At 43.2% G+C, this 14935-nt stretch overlaps 1 protein-coding gene and 1 long non-coding RNA gene across 20 annotated transcripts in view; both read left to right on the forward strand.

The window, feature by feature from the left end:
* SEC16B (SEC16 homolog B, endoplasmic reticulum export factor) overlaps nucleotides 1-1601 on the forward strand; it is a 77677-nt gene extending 76076 nt beyond the window's left edge. For all 9 annotated transcript variants that reach the window (XM_086343668.1, XM_086343665.1, XM_086343663.1 and 6 more), the window contains one exon: nucleotides 452-1601. In XM_086343668.1, coding sequence (XP_086199794.1) covers nucleotides 452-520 — 69 coding nt within the window. In that variant the 3' untranslated portion in view covers nucleotides 521-1601. The remainder of the gene's footprint in view (nucleotides 1-451) is intronic.
* Nucleotides 1602-4707: 3106 nt separating this feature from the next.
* Nucleotides 4708-14935, forward strand: part of LOC147356310 (uncharacterized) — a 567448-nt gene continuing 557220 nt past the window's right edge. For 2 of the 11 annotated variants that reach the window (XR_015142707.1, XR_015142708.1), the window contains exons 1-3: nucleotides 4766-6293; nucleotides 7583-7642; nucleotides 8168-8293. This is a non-coding gene — a long non-coding RNA (uncharacterized LOC147356310). Of the gene's footprint in view, nucleotides 6294-7582; nucleotides 7643-8167; nucleotides 8294-14935 lie in introns of all 11 variants that reach the window. The other 9 variants (XR_015142700.1, XR_015142699.1, XR_015142705.1 and 6 more) reach the window with 9 other exon arrangements.

A 14935-nucleotide genomic window follows, 5' to 3' on the forward strand; every position in this document is an offset into this window, starting at 1 on the left:
CTGGATAGTTATGAGGATTAAATCAGGCAGTCTGAAAATGCTCAGTCAGTGTCACTATTATTAATATTGCTCTTGACCTTTCATAGGTCTTAAGACTCAAGAGAGACAATTTGTGTCGGTGTTGTGTGGTTGCACCAGAGCAGTGTCCTGAGGGTGAGGGGATCATTGCAAACTTTGGTTGAAACTAAACTCCCTGCTTCTGCATGATCTGAGGCAGACTGCTTGCTCGGATGTGTTATTGGCTTCTCTTCTTCATAAAATCAAATTTCTTTCTCCTTATTTAAGAGGTAAAGGTGTTGTGTGAAAGTGAATAATGAGAATACCACATGGGAAGCCAAATGCTCCTGAAGGGTTCTAGACTTTCAGGATGCCTAAGCTCAATCCAGCCAGTCAGCCCTCAGCAGAGTCATGCTTGGGGTTATAACCTCGTGCTGTGCTTGTCTTTTTCCAGCTCTCCACGGTTACCAGCCTGAACCAGCCAAATCGCCTAGCTCAGCGCCGCTATCCAACCCAGTCATGATGAGAAGGACCACCCATCCCAGGCTGGTCTCCCTGAAGCACAACTGTTATGTTGTTCTTGTTTCTTAATTTCCCAGCCCCTCTGCCATATTTGGGCCCCAAAGACGGTTGTGCTAGCCAGTTGCTTCCACGGGGTATGGAGGAAGCAAGGAGACAGGGTCTCCCAGGACACAGCTCAATTCAATCTCTTAAGATAAGCTTCACAGTGATGGTGGAAATGACTTCTTCAGGTGGAAAAGCTGGGTATATCATCAGTCTGGAGGGGACTGGAATGCCATGGTGGCAGCATTAAGGACGCGGCTGTAGATCCTTGGAAAAATCAGGGCTTAAGAATTCCTCTGCGGGAATTGAAGATAACAGCGCTGGACTCTGCAGCAGCAATTACTGGGGGAGAGGCACTCAGAGCAATATTCTAGATTAACTTTGACTCCTTCCACAGCCTTAGTTACAGACCAATTCATGGCTCGAGTTAGCAAAGGATTTTTGAATCTTGGAAACTCGATCATTGTTTCCTGTCATCATTCTCTCTTGGGTGACATTTCAGCAGTTTCCTTCTTGGTTTTGGTTTGTGCACATTTTTTTTTTTTTTTTTAATGTGGTTCAGATTAATTATATTTCTCTCACTTTCTTAGCTGGTCCTATTTTTTCACATTCTGGCATCTGGCTATCAAGTTAGATTGCTGTAGGCATCATATTGTCATGGTAACTACCGAACCTAATGATGCAAATGGATGGAACATCAGTGTAATAAAGGACGGAAAATGTTCCCTAAAAATTCACCCCTTGCATAAGAGGAGGATCGAGTGTCTGAGATTGTTAATACTTCCCTTCCTCCCTCAGGCCTTTGCAAATTGATGTTCAGAGGGTCAGAGGAGCCCGAGGGAGGAGGGGACCCTCTTGGAAATTTCCATTTCTCCTTTCAAACCCCCAATAGGAATGACTCTTGCTGTTTGTCAGATTTGTTGAAAATTGCTCCTCACACAGAACATTTCTTTGCATGTGTAATTGTACATACAGGTTTTGTACTTTAATGTACTACAGTTCTGATGTTGATAGTGATTAAACCAGATAATTTTATAGCAGATGCTTGTCTCTGGCTGATTTTTGCAGAGGGAGAGTACACACTGTGTGGTCTCTTCCCTGAGGTCTTTCTAATAATGGTTTCATTGGGTGATAAGGTGCAGACAGCTGGAAAAAGCCCTTAATTAATGAAGAATCTAGGGACTGATCCTCTTAACTTGTCTACCGTTATTTTTACAATTAAAAAAAAAAAAAGAACAAACCCACCTCTCATGAAAATCAGTTACTCCGTTAACTAAATGTTGCACATTCTGTCCTCTAAGAAGTTTGTTCATCTCTCAGATTAAATTAGGAAATGTCCGTGTAAGTGTTTTGCATCTAGAAGGGCCTCAGTGAGTGCTGTCCTTGTCTTCCTGAAGACTGCAGCCCCTTCAGTTTGGTGTGCTGACACCCAGTGGCGGAACAGTGTCAGTCGTGTGTGAGTTTCAGAGGCACCAAATTGTTTAGATTTGAATCCTGGCTCATCCACAGTTCACCTTGTAATCTTGGACAGGGTAATCTATTTGTTCTTGTCTTCAATTCCCTCTTCTATAAAATGAGGATACTAATTACCATTGCAATTATAATAATTACAATAGTAATTATAATAGTACTACCACATAGGACCCTGGAGGAGGGCATGGCAACCCACTCCAGTATTCTTCCTTGGAGAATCTCCATGGACTCCAGGCTCCAGGAGAGGAGCCTGGCAGCCTGCAGTCCATGGGGTCGAAAAGAGCTGGACATGACTAAGCACATGAGGCATCGCATATGGCAGAAGAATAGAGTCAATCTCTTAAAAAAGTACCTAGTACATGCTACACATTATATGTGTGTGTTTCTAAAAAATTATCAGTGTACAATCTAATAAGTAAAATCGCCTTAATCTTGTTGCCTACCAGATTAAACTGGATGTTTATTCACTTAAAAATTTTACTGAAGTATAGTTGATTTACAGTGTGGTATTAATTTCTAGTGTACAGCAGAGTGATCCAGGTATATATATGTGTGTGTGTTTATACACACACCTGCTTTTTCATCTTCTTTTCTGTATAGTTTATCACAGGATATTGAATTCCCTGTGCTGTACAGTAGGGCCTTGTTGTCTATCCCTTCTCTGTATAATAGCTTGCATCTGCTAATCCCAAACTTCTAATCCATTTCTCCCCTGCCCCCTCCCCCTTGGCAATCACAAGTCTGTTCTCTATGTTTGTGAGTCTGTTTCTCTTTCATAGATAAGTTCATTTGTTTATATTTAAATTCCACACATAAGTGATATCATATGGTATTTCTTTTTCTGATTTACTTCACTTAGTATGATAATCTCTAGGTCCATCCATGTTGTTCCAAGTGGCATTATTTTGTTCTTTTTTATGGCTGAATCATGTTCCACTGTATATATGTACCACATCTTCCTTATTCATTCATTTGGGTTGTTTCTATGTCTTGGCTATTGTCAATAGTGAACACTGGGGTGCATGAATCTTTTTGAATTATAGTTTTCTTTGGATATATGCCCAGGATTGCAGGATCATATGGCAACTCTATTTCTAGTTTTTTGAGGAACCTCTATACTGTTTTCCATAGTGGCTGCATCAACTTACATTCGCATCGACAGTGTAGGAGGATTCCCTTTTCTCCACACCCTTTCTAGTTTTGGTCGTTTGTAGGATTTTTAATGGTGGCCGTGCTGACCTGTATGAAGGTGATACCTCATTGTAGTTTTGATTTGCATTTCTTTAATAATTAGTGATGTTGAGAATCTTTTCATGTGCCTGTAGGCCATCTGTATGAGATTGTTCCTTCTTGATGCAGGTGTGTAATGGGAAGAATAAATTAAAATTAGTTTTCAATAGGTGTTCTCATGACGAAGCTGGTTTCTCTCCGTGCATCCCGGCTGCCACCAACGTTAGACCATGTGGCTTAGTGCCCCCAGGAACAATGACAGGGGAAGTCCTCTCTCATAAAAAGAAGCACTTTAGAGGAAGAGAGTGAGGACCTAAGAGGAAGGCAAAGATGCCTGTGTTCTTTCACTTCTGCCTCCTGTTGGGACTATTCATGGAAAACCAGGGACTACAGTGTCAACAAAGGAGGCCTTGAGCTTAGTCACTTTCCAGGCAAAGGAAGTAGTGTGTGCAGCAGCAGACACATTTTCTGAGGGGAAGATCAGAGGGTTTTATGCAGTGGAAAGGGCGGAGGCCTTGGCACTTATGCTAATTCATGTTTGGAAGCTTGTACTCCAGCAAAGTCAGAATGCATCCATTCATTGGTGTGTGGTTGGTTAAAACAAGTCCTGCTGTTCACTGGTCAGGAAGGAACCCTCAGTTGAGTGCAGTAAGGGTCTGATGGACTGGGGTCACTCAGAGGTCTTAGTAGTTTATCAGCTTTTATTAGTGGTGGTGATGGTGGTGAGGTTGCTAAAGGTCATGATTGTTTTAGAGCTCTAGCGGTTAAAACCAGTTGTGAAACAAAGCATATGCAACCTGTAAGAACAAGATATTTTTTCCCTCCTATATAGATAAAAGCTTGAGGATATAGAACAGGCTGTGCTAGAAATATGCTGCCAGGAACAGGGAGCCTGAGAACACTGGGGCTTGTGGCCTGTTGCCTCACCTACAGCTCCTGGGAGGCTGCAGGCCTCTGCAGGCCAAGGAGAAGCTGGCTTTGGCTTGGGAGCTGTAGCATCCTGGCCTTGGGGATGACCATGGTCTGAGGCAGAGCCTCCGGGTCCCTGCAACCTGGTGCCCATGGGACTCTTGGAGGCAATGACTGTGCACCAAAGGTCACAAGGGACCCGTCGTGCCCCAGCAGATGCCAAGTCAGGACTGGATCAGACCAGCCACCTGCAAGGAGAGGGGCTGGCTCTGTCAGCCACAGACCTTCTTTCTCATTTGGAGAGAAGAAATAAACAGATCTTTCTCTCTTTAAAAAAAAGACTTACCCAAAGACACTCTTTAAAAGGGAAGAGACTGAGATATTATTAATTGGCAAGTTTGTTTTTGCCCCCACACTCCTCAATGGGGTGTGAACTTGGAGGAAGAATAGTTATAGGAAATAAAGGCGCTACATTTTCCTTAAAAAACAGAGTGGTAATGTGCAAATTTGCAATCCTGCTATATACATATAATTTAATATTTATATGGAAACATTTAAACCTAATGTTCAGTAATTTGGAAGAGAATAAACCGTTAAATTCCATTTAAGTGTCTTTATCACATATCACCATTCCTGCCTTCTGTCTAATCCACTTATGTGGCTATAAAACTACAAACAAGCCTTGCTTCCTCAGTCACCTATACAGCCTCCTCTTTCGCCCTAACTTAAGCTTCAGGTTGTTCAGGATCAAAGCCTCTGCTAGCTTTTTTTTTTTCACCCTAGAAATCACCTTTCTCTTTGGTTTCTTCCTCTGAGCTACCAAGCATAGCAAAAGACTGCCTCCACCTCTTTACTAAAATCAGAATATTTTCTTCCCAAGAGAAAATATGTAAAACGCTCCTGAGCTTGGAAAGAATAATAGGTGTGTAATTTGGGTCTCTCCACTCACAGGGGTTTTTCTGTCACTTTCTCCGCCAAGAGAGTGAAATGGAAGTGGCCTTTTCCCCTCTTGTTTTTGCCATCTTAAGCTGGAAATTGCATATGGTGTGGTCTGAATATAATAGGATGTTAGATACTTTCCTGAGTTTGCCTCAAACATGACCGCCAACAGTGCCTTCTCTCATGAGGTACTTAATCCAGGTACCATTCATTCAGATCCTTCAGAAGTGATTTCTTAATGAGATTTAAAGTTATTGTGAATGAGGATTTAGAGCATGTTCAACAATTTTCATTGCAGTCTCACTTAGTAGAGGAATCTGCTTCCCGTACTCTTTCTTTTTATATGTATCTCTAGGTAATGGTACTTCAAGGGAACTAGGTCAATAGCAGTGTAACTCAAACTTGACTGACCCATGCAAACTGCTTGTTATTTTAATGTGAGATGCTTTTCTGGTCTTTATCCAACTTAGAGCCGATTCAGTGTCCCATTTTTAAAGAATCTCTAGAGAGGAGGATTCCATGGCTTCTCTTGAGGTTTCAGTGTAGAGTTTCACACTCTCAAACATTAGAAAGGTATTCCTAGTACTTTATACCCAAATTGCTCATGTGGCTCTTTAAGACTCTCAGCTGGTCCTCAGCGGAGATGGAAAACAGCTGCTCACCACCACCTGTGCTTGGAACTCTTCCACGCTTTGGAAGCCCATTAAATCATGTCTCAGCTTGTGAAATGAAGGCTCACAAAAAGGGTTTTTTTTTGACCAGAGTTGGGGATTAAATCAGCTAAATGTTTGGAATTTTTTGGTAGCTATGATGACCAGACATTCTGCATTGCAATAACAATAGATATGTATTTATTGAGTACTTATGTAATAGGAGTGGAGCAAGCATGCAGCCGTTAGTCTGTAATTCTTATCAGGAGACCTTGAGCGTAGCCAACAGTCAGTGTCCCAGTGGCAGAGAGTGCAGATTAAGGCCTTCTCCCCGGGGCCCTCTAGGCCCTCCAGCCTCCGGGCCAGTGGATGAGCTGGGCAGCCTGGGGACAGGCTGAGGGCTGGATCCTGAAAAGCTCCAGAGTCCTCACCGTGGCTGGGCACAGGCCTGGAAGCAGCAGCGAACCTTTTCCGCAAACCCACAGTCCATGGAGGCCTCAGCAACTGGAGTGTACGGACATGGCCTTTAAGGTAACAGCTTTAACCGGTTTCTCTCCAAGTTTCAAAAGTGGGTCCAGCTTAGATCAATTGTCACCTGGGAAGTGGCCAGAGGTCAGGGTTAAGTTGCAAGGACATTGTACTTCAGAGTGTCTCTGTGGTTGGGGCTGTTCTCAAAGAGGGGCCATTGTTGTGAGCTGGGGATTAACCTGAGTGGTATTTGCTACAATGTGTATTCCTATTGGTTCTATACAAAGGATTCTCTCCAGTTCAGATGAAAAGCCTGAGGTGCCAGCTGGGCCCTGGGCATCTGGCTCCCACAGTGATGGCGGCTGGGCAGGGTCTGGGGACCTGGCCCTGAGGGTGCTGCCAGTTCACCACCCCTCTTCAGCCAGGCCTGGGCACTGGCGGGAGGACCAAGACTGGTGCTGGATGAATTCTCCTGGGTGGATAACTGGCCCATGCAGGGACCCCTCCTTGTAGCTAAGGCCTGGACCTCAAACCCTGACATTTTGATATTGTTTGGCCTCACTGTGGGTCAGGCACAGTTACTTGCATTTGATAACACTTTGTGTCAGACACTATGCCATACACTCTGTGTGTGTGTATGTATGTGCTTAGTCATGTCCTGTATAGTAGTATTGCAACGCTTTATTAATGGGGAATCTGAAAACTCAAGAGAGAGTTTAAGCAATTTGTCCAAGGTCACTTGGCTCGTAAGGATGGAGCTGGGATTAGACTCCAGGTAGTCTGGCCTCAGAATCTGGGCTTTGAGCTACATTGTCCCTGGACATACATACATTTATCTGTTCACTTATTCATCAAATATTAATTGAATGATGTGTCAGACATTGCATTGCTTTCCCATCAAGAGAATCTTCTCTAAAAATACTCATAGTCTAGTGAGAGAGACAGACACATGAACACAGAAATTGCTGCTTAATGTCAGAACAGTTGTACTTAAAAATATATTCAAAAAACTTAATTACCTTGATATCTTTAATAATAAGGAGTTTCATCTATTTATATAATTTAAGAGCTAATATAATATGTAACATGTTCAAATGGTACCATCTATTGTTGGTTAAGATTAGGGTGAAGTTTACTGCTAGTAGGTAGAAGAGCAAATTCAAACTTTTGGGCTCAAGGGTAAAGTGGCATTAAGCTGCAGGGGGCGAGCATGAAGCCTGAAGGAACAAGAGCCGTGGTGCACTGTGATGACAAGGACAGGGAACAGTGGCATCGCAGAGGAGGATGGTCTGAGTTAGATGTGCCAGACTGCCATCACAGAACACCTGCTTGCTTCCTCCTGCCTTTTCCAGGATCCTGAGGCTGAAACAGACCGACTATTGCAGTGGAACTCTCTTAGGGAAGGGTCCAAGGTGAGGAGTGCGTGTGATGTGTGTGTGTGTCTCTTTTTACCTTTTTTTCTAGACTTTTATTTCCTTGTCACAGTTGCTGCCTATCTGGAAGACAGCCCCTCCTTTAAGCATCTTCCAAGTGGCTGATAGTATGTAGCTATTCATGGAGTCCTATTTACCAGAATAGGATATGACAGATCCTAGGTCAATAAATCCAGACTTAGGGCTAGAAAACTGTAGCTAGGATGTTATGTTCCCCCAGTCTGGCTTCTTAGAAATCTGGACTTTTAAAAAAACTTGTCTCTGAGTTCCAGAAGTCCATTTTGGAACATAAAGGATGATGATCACTGTATTTTTCACTGTCCTTGTGTTCTACAATCATGATTTGAGATCACAAGGAGATCTCATTGTCCTGGAGTAGACATAATCTGAGTTGGGGGCTGTAAGAATTTATTTCTAATACTTCTCTGAATATTTGGATGAATACTCATGAATTGAGAACAAATCAGAGCCTTACACTTGTGACTTCTTTATGTAATTTTTCAGCTGCTTCTCCTTGAAGACAACAACATACCAGCCCCAACCTCACAGATGGTGTTAGTCATCCTGATAATGCACCTCAGTTAATATTCAAGTCGGGATCCAGCTACACTTACTTGCTTTGTGCAACAGGTACTTGAACAACAAGCTGTAGATACATTGACGTTTGCTAAATCAAATTAGTTTTTAAATGTACTGGAGTGGCTTGCTATTTGAAGGTAATTGATGTTAAAACCCTAAAATAAAAAAAATGGTTTGCAAAGAAAATGTTCACTTCAAATGAATCACTCAGTTTATAGAGGCTGACTTTGTGGTCTTGGGGGAAGATACCACAGTAAGAGAAGACTTCCAGTTCTAGGCTCACATCTCCCACTAGCTAAACTGGTGATTTTAAGTAAATTAATAGAATCTCTCAGTGTCCCCAAACTTCTCAGCTAAAAACTTGGATTTGCTCATTCAACAAACAAATTAGGACCTCTCATGGAATAAATGGGCTTCCCTTGTAGCTCAGTCGGTAAATAATCTGCCTGCAGTGCAGGAGACCTGGGTTTGATCCCTGGGTCGGGAAGATCCCCGGAGAAGGAAATGGCAATCCACTCCAATATCGTTGGAAAATCTCATGGTGGGCTGCAGAAGAGCTTGGTGGGCTGCAGTCTATTGGGTCTCAAAGAGTCGGGCATGACTGGGCGGCTGACACTTACTTACTTACACTCATGGAATGGATAGGTGAAAAAAAGGACTAGCTCAAAGAGCTCATGGACAGGATGGGAAACCAAGTGAACAAGTATATTTCAAGATAGCGATTGCTCCAGGAGGTAGCAATGTGCTGCCGAGGGCCCTGATACTGCCTGCCAGGGAAGGAGGTGACTGGAAGGTTCTCGAGGAGGTAACTATGGATGAAAAGACCATGGATTGGAGAGGTTATGTTAACCTGTGTGTAGTGTTCAGTCACTCGGTCATGCTCGACCCTTTGCGACCCCATGGACTGTAGCCCATCAGGCTCCTCTGTCCATGGGATTTTACAGGCAAGAATACTGGAGTGGGGTGCCGCTTTCTCCTCCAGTGATTGAACTTGGAACTTCTGCATTATCTGCATTGGCAGGCGGATGCTTTACCACTAGCGCCACCTGGGAAGCCCTTAGTTAAAGTTTTGATTTCCAGGCTGATAGTCTTTTCCTTTGACTATGAGAACATAATTAAAAATATAAAGCTGTTTTATTAGTATATCGAGAGTGTGTCTGTAGTAATAAAAATGTCAATAATAATAACTGAGATTTTGTGCTAGGTGTTGTTACTTGAGTTCACATGTTTACATTCATTAAATTCTCTTAACATAAAGGAAGCAGGTATTTGGAAGAAATTAAACATGGAGTTCAAATAACTTGGACAGCACTGCACAGCTAACGATGCAGCTCAGAAAGCTAGGTATTGGGTGCTTCATGTATGTTGTCTTATTTAATCATTAAGATAACTCAAAGCAGGTGGCTTTATTTAGCTTCACTTCACACTTGAGAAAATGTAGGCGCAGAGAGTTTAGGTAACTTTCCCAAGATCACACAGTATTTTCGGGTGGGGGGCTGGGATTTGAACCTATGCAGTCTGGCCCCAGAGCCTAGACCCTTAACTTCTTTTTTTTTTTTTTTCTAATTTTATTTTATTTTTAAACTTTACATAATTGTATTAGTTTTGCCAAATATCAAAATGAATCCACCACAGGTATACATGTGTTCCCCATCCCGAACCCTCCTCCCTACTCCCTCCCCATACCATCCCTCTGGGCCGTCCCAGTGCACCAGCCCCAAGCATCCAGCATCGTGCATCGAACCTGGACTGGCAACTCGTTTCCTACATGATATTTTACATGTTTCATTGCCATTCTCCCAAATCTTCCCACCCTCTCCCTCTCCCACCCTTACCTTCTGTTCACTTAGTTTAAAGTGGTTGAATCTGTCCTGCAAACTTGAGCAGGACCACTGAATGTTATCCCCAGTCTGACACTTCTGTCTCATCTAGGGTGAATCTGTGTTCCTCTGTTTTCCATCTGTAACTGAGGAACACTACTCATGATCTTAAGTGTTTAGGCATATGTCTGTTTTTTCCATTAGATTTGTGACTTCACAGGGACAGGGCTGATACAACTTACCTTTATATTTCCAGAACCTTTCACAGTGCCTATGTATAATAAGGGCTCAGTATTCAAAGTAGACCTGAATGAATATTTCCTCGTTATGAGTACTTGAAAACTGTAAGAAAATATTTACAAATTATGTCTGCCCTAGAGGTTGCCATGCGGGATCATCCTATTGTTAGAATTTGATCCATCTCTGGGAAGATTCCCTGGAGAAGAGAAAGGCTATGCACACCAGTGTTCTTGCCTGGAGAATCCTATGAACAGAGAAGCCTGGCAGGCTACAGTCCGTAGGGTCCAAAGAGTTGGACACAACTGAGCGACTAACACTCACTGCATCTTTAGGAATTGAGACGGGTCTCAGTACATAGGAAACACTCAAAAAAAAAATCCATAAATAAATGATAGCTTAGTAAGGGAGGCAAGGGGTGCAAATGAGAATTATCACAACTTTTGGGAAACTGTCCGTGGGAGAGGTGATAGAGATCGCTGGGAGGGGGAGCCCAGGCTCCTTGCAGAGACCCCCAGCAGACCGCCTTCATGGCAGCTGATGGAAGGGAGGTACCTGCTTGAGGTCAAGGCTCGTGGTATTCTGCACTGACCGCTCCTCATTTGACCCTCAGGGGTGCTTATTTCTGGCAGAAGCATTTTTTGGTTTTAGAAGGCACTTCACCCCCTTTACAACCTGTGTAATTGCTATTGGAATGCTTTGCCCTGGTAGTGTCTTAATTAGGTCAAATTTTATACCAAGGGCTTTAACTTAATGCTACATTTGCAATTCTAAGACCCCACCCCTACTCTTGGCACTGCCAGGAAACACTCACATTTTCTAGACATGGCAACATCCTGACCTGGAGCTTGTTTTTGCATTCTTGCATGCAAATGCAGCATGGGGTTGTGGGTGGGAGTGCGGAGCCGGGGGAGGGGGGGGGCCGGGGGGGGGAGTGGGGGGGGTGGGGACGGAAGCCAGGCGAAAGGAGATATGTGTGTCAGGAGAATCATCTAAATGCTTTTAGAAGGGGAAGCCCATTTTTAAGTTGCCCTGCTCCAAGTGCTGCCTGGATGGAGATTGTTTGGATAATTGCAGGATCCGAGGCTGTTCGTGTTTAGTTAAATTATATAGTCTTGCTCTCTGTGGGTTTTACAAAAAGCCATCTTTTTATTATCTGCCTTTCATCAAGCAGAACACACCCCTAGAGTTACACCCTTCCTCTCCTCTCCACGCCACCCCAATAATGAGAAGGAAGCCATCTGCCAAGAAAACAAACACAATATAAAAATTACACAAATACATAATCCCCAACCCAGAAGGGAAGGAGCAGCTGCCGCCTGGTCCAAACAGAAAACAGCTTAATATTTATACAGAAGAGAAGGTCCCCCAACAGGCCATAATTCCTCTGTGGGGTGGGGGCAGATGAGGGGAAGTCAGGGATGGGAATCACCTCCAAGGTCTGGGTCTAAGTAGGGACACGCTGGGAATCAGTTCATTAAGCTCAGTGTTGCTGTCCCCTGTCACAAGGTGCATTCAGGCAGCACCTGGGGAGGCTATCAATCTGTCACTGGAAAGGAATTGGAGGGGGGAGAAAGGAGGCAATTGGAAATGAGGATGGCTGGGGACTTTTCCTCCAGCGGGAAGTGTCGCTAGAGAAATATGGAGCAGGGCCATCCCCAAGGTAAGGTAAACGCAGGGCTTTTGCCCTTGGCCTTGGGGAATGGTGCCTGGGAGAGATGAAAATCTCTGCCATCACATTTCAGACAAGCCTCTTTCCTTACTCCCGATCTGCTCCCGGGGAGAATTTTACTCCCCTCCCCTGAGAAGTGCGCTTTCTAACATTTCAGTCAACTCAGGGCTTGCACTGATTTATATATAACTTGTATCTAATTCCTTAATCAAATGCTCTCTGACTGAATAGAAATGCAGTTATTAGAAACTATGCAGTTGCATGCAAGCAAGGCAATCTTCCGTTTTATTGATAAATCAGAATGTTGAGACAATGCTGCCAAATGACATGACAGTTCTTTCTAAGGAAGAGGCAGTTTACAGAGCTGTGTAAATCAGAAGTGCCCTTAAACTGTGGTTGGGGAGACATGATATGGCAAAATGTCTACCAATAAAGTGGAGGATTACAGCAAATTACCCAGTTTATACATGCAGGCAAAGCTTTGTTTCTCGTGCCATGTTCGAGAGCCAGTAAAGCTTGCAAATGTGATGGGAGCCACTATTTCTGCCTCTGTGCAGCTGTTTATCAGCAGCTTTTTAACACATTTTCACATATTAATGAGGTGGCATAGCAGTTCCAGAATTAGAACAGTGGGATGTATCATTGTCTGCCTTATCTGAAGATATGCCTGCTGTCAGCATCACTGCCAGGGTGTGTACCACGGAAGATGGAAATTTTGGTGGATGAAGCAGGTGCGCGTAACCTCTGCTTCCCTGTGCCTCCAACCCCCTCTTCTCTGATTGTACCTACATTGGCCCTGGCACTGCTGTTTTCAGGTCTTGCTGCACTTTGCAGCTTTATCTTTTTGTTTCATTTTTTAAATTTAATTGAAGTATAATGATCTTATTACATTAGTTTCAGGTAGAAAGCAGAGATTCAATATTTTCATAATTATAAAATGATCACCATGATCAGTCTAGTTACCACCTGTCACCATACAAAGTTATTTTAATATTATTGAGTGTATTCCCATGCAGTACATTACATCCCTGTAACTTATTTATTTTGTAACTGGAAGGCCATACCTCTTAATCTCCTTCACCTGTTTTACTCATCTTCACGCCCCCTCAACCATGGCAATCCCCGGTTTGTGCTCTATAAGTCTGCTCCTGTTAGATTCTGTTTTCTTTTTTAGATTCCACATACAAGTGAAATCAGATGGTATCAATATTTATCTTTTTCTATGTGATTTAATTTACTTAGCAAAAGGCCATCTAGGTCCATCCAGGCTCTTGCAAATGGCAAGACTTCATTCTTTTTTATGATGAGTAATATTCCATTGCATAACTATATCTATATCCTGTGTGCTTTATCCAGTCTATTGATACTTAGGTTGCTTTCAAATATTGGCTATTGTAAATAATGGTGTGATGAATATTGTTTCGTGATTTATGTGTCAACACGGCTTGAGAATTCTTCTTTGCTTCTCCATTTTCTAAAATAATCCCTAATGTTTAGTCAGTGGTGGTGGTGGTGGTTTAGTCTCTAAGGCATGTCTGACTTTTGTGGCCCCGTGAACTGTAACCCACTGGTTTCTCTGTCCATGGGATTTCCCAGGCAAGAATACTGGAGTAGGTGGCCATTTCCTTCTCCAGGGGATCTTCCCCACCCAGGGATCAAACCCATGTTTCTGGCATTGCAGGCAGCCTCCTGTGTTGCCAGCAGATTCTTTATCACCGAGCCACCAGGGCAGCCCTGTTTAGTAGGTACTCCGTAAATAATGAACAAATGAATGAGTGGGTTGGTGGATGGATGAAAGTCTTTGTATCCTCAGAGACTAACCTCTGCAGGCAGCCTACCTGTCATAGTTTCAAGGAGCAAAACAGGTGTGAGGCATGGTTTTCCTTGAATTTGCCTACACGTGGTAAAGTGGCAAATGAGATCTCCGAACTAAGAGCCATCAGAGAATTTAGAGCATTTAACCTGGAGATTTCCAAACACAGCTGGAGCCAGAACACTGCAAACTTTTCACCAGTTTTGTTAGCCTTTACTTGGCAAAACAAAAAGATCCTAAGCCCCCGCATTTTGAGAGGATGAAGAGGGGAAGTTTAATTAGTCTGTGAGATCCCAAAATCTGGACCCATGTATTAACTCATCTCTGTCCTGAAAAAAAAATTCACTGAAACCACCCTATTGTTTTTTATTTATTATTTTTTTTTAATTGAAGATAATTGCTTTACAGAATTTTGTTGTTTTCTGTCAAACATCAACATGAATCAGCCATAGGTGTACATATGTCCCCTCTCTTTTAAACCTCCCTCCCATCTCCCTCCCCATCCTACCCCTCTAGGTAGATACAGAGCCCCTGTTTGAGTTCCCTGAGACATATAGAAAATTTCCATTGGCTATCTATTTTACATATGGTAATATAAGTTTCCATGTTACTCTCTCCATACATCTCACCTTCTCCTCCCCTCTTCCCAGGTCCATAGGTCTGTTCTGTATGTCTATTTCTCAATTGCTGCCTTGCAAATAAATTCATCAGTACCATCCTTGTAGATTACATATGTATTAATGTTAGTATATGGTCTTTATCTTACTTTTTCTGACTTACTTCACTCTGTATAATAGGCTCTAGTTTCATCCACCTCATTAGAACTGACTCAGTTGTGTTTCTTTTTATGGCTGAGTAATATTCCATTTGGAGAAGGCAATGGCACCCCACTCCAGTACTCTTGCCTGGAAAATCCCATGGGCGGAGGAGCCTGGTAAGCTGCAATCCATGGGGTTGTGAAGAGTCGGACACGACTGAGCGACTTCACTTTCACTTTTCACTTTTATGCATTGGAGAAGGAAATGGCAACCCACTCCAGTGTTCTTGCCTGGAGAATCCGAGGGATGGGGGAGCCTGGTGGGCTGCCTCCTATGGGTTCGCACAGAGTCGGACACAACTGAAGTGATTTAGCAGCAGCAATATTCCATTGT

This window comes from Bos grunniens, chromosome 16 (assembly GCF_055505025.1).
Source record: "Bos grunniens cultivar Pamir isolate PY7600 chromosome 16, Bosgru_T2T1.0, whole genome shotgun sequence".
Taxonomy (NCBI): Eukaryota; Metazoa; Chordata; class Mammalia; order Artiodactyla; family Bovidae; genus Bos; species Bos grunniens.